Genomic DNA, 1,414 nt, shown 5'->3' on the forward strand with positions numbered 1-1,414 from the left:
TATCGACTACTGGGGCATTTGCCGTATGGGCCATTTGCGGTATGGGGAATTTGCTGTATAATCCACATAGCGTATTACCCACAAAACATCTTACCCAGAATCAGGCAAAGTACCCACCCCATGGTACAGGGTATGGAGGAAGCTCCAATGAATGAGCAAGGATTCAAGTTCTAAAGTTATGGCTTTCAAACCATTTCCCTCAAAATCAGAACAATGACAAACCCCCAGGGTCGGGCGGCAGCTCCCAAGAAGGAGCATGGATTCGAGTTCTCCCTCCCTCCGCAAGGTCCGTACCTATACCTATATTTTTTTTTAGTAGAATTCATAGAATCCGATTGAAGTATGTATGAAGACTTGTATTTATTAATATAATAAACATGTGAAAAAAAAAATTGTAAAAATGGAATTCTGAACATTTCTTCAGACGATGGCAAGTTGAGTGGGAGGGCCGAGAGATTGAAGCAAAATAAAGCACGGGTAAATTAAAAGGTATTCCCATAGCAATTGGGATTATGGATTTTAAGTATGCAGAGTAGTATGGGTCTATAGTAGGCAAGAAAATCGCCCGTTTGATCTCGTATGCTACAAATCCAATTGTAAGTGATCTCAGTATCAAATAATTCAACATGAAAAATCAACCCAAAATCAAAACTTTATTCCTCTTCATTTATAAATACAAAGAAAGAGAACCCTTTGTTCACTCCAAATTTATTCTCTAGTAAAAGAAAACTACATAATTAAATATCTTCCTCAAACGACCATCTTTTATAGAAATAGCTTATGCTCACGAAGGACAAATAAGAGGTTTTTGTATCCCAGTAACAACCGGTTTCACATTCGAACATTCAGATACAACTGGACCTTCACGTCCAGTATAGGTGATATCAATGTCAGATAACTGCACATCTTCACATGGATAATCAGCACTACACAAAAGCTTCACAGCAACTGCAGTACCAGAACTACCTCTAATATTCTTGAAACTCACCTTACTTATCTTGATTTTCGACGGAATCTGAAAAACATCAAATAAACACAATTTGAATGAAATTATTTCTAATTAAAATAAAATAAAGAAAATAAAAGATTTCGTAATTCCAGTACCTTCCGGTTACATTTGTTGTATGGACAGTATTCTTGATCCACAATAATTGGATTTTGGACGTCAACCAAAGTTATATCTTCATAGTGCATATCAGTAACCGATCCAGTAGCCGGAGAAGCCGGCCATGTTTTGATCCTTAGGCCATTTGTTGTACCAATTAATTTACAATTTTTGACATAAAGCCCAGCAACCGGTTCTTCAACAAGATATTGTCCTAGACTTCCTACGCTTATGCCGTGTCCAGGTCCACACGTCACGTTCGTAACTGTTACCTGTCTGCTTCCATCTCCGAGTGAGATACAATCATCA

General features: G+C 37.8%; 1 protein-coding gene across 1 annotated transcript in view; it reads right to left on the reverse strand.

The window, feature by feature from the left end:
• Positions 1–724: 724 nt before the first annotated feature.
• The window catches only part of LOC111430982 (exopolygalacturonase-like), a 1,667-nt gene continuing 977 nt past the window's right edge, over positions 725–1,414 (reverse strand). Inside the window, exons 4-5 of the mRNA XM_023067456.1 lie at positions 1,105–1,377; positions 725–1,015 (exon numbers count right to left, since the gene is read on the reverse strand). Coding sequence (XP_022923224.1) covers positions 785–1,015; positions 1,105–1,377 — 504 coding nt within the window. The 3' untranslated portion in view covers positions 725–784. The remainder of the gene's footprint in view (positions 1,016–1,104; positions 1,378–1,414) is intronic.

This window comes from Cucurbita moschata, unplaced genomic scaffold (genome assembly GCF_002738365.1).
Source record: "Cucurbita moschata cultivar Rifu unplaced genomic scaffold, Cmos_1.0 Cmo_Scf00035, whole genome shotgun sequence".
NCBI lineage: Eukaryota > Viridiplantae > Streptophyta > Magnoliopsida > Cucurbitales > Cucurbitaceae > Cucurbita > Cucurbita moschata.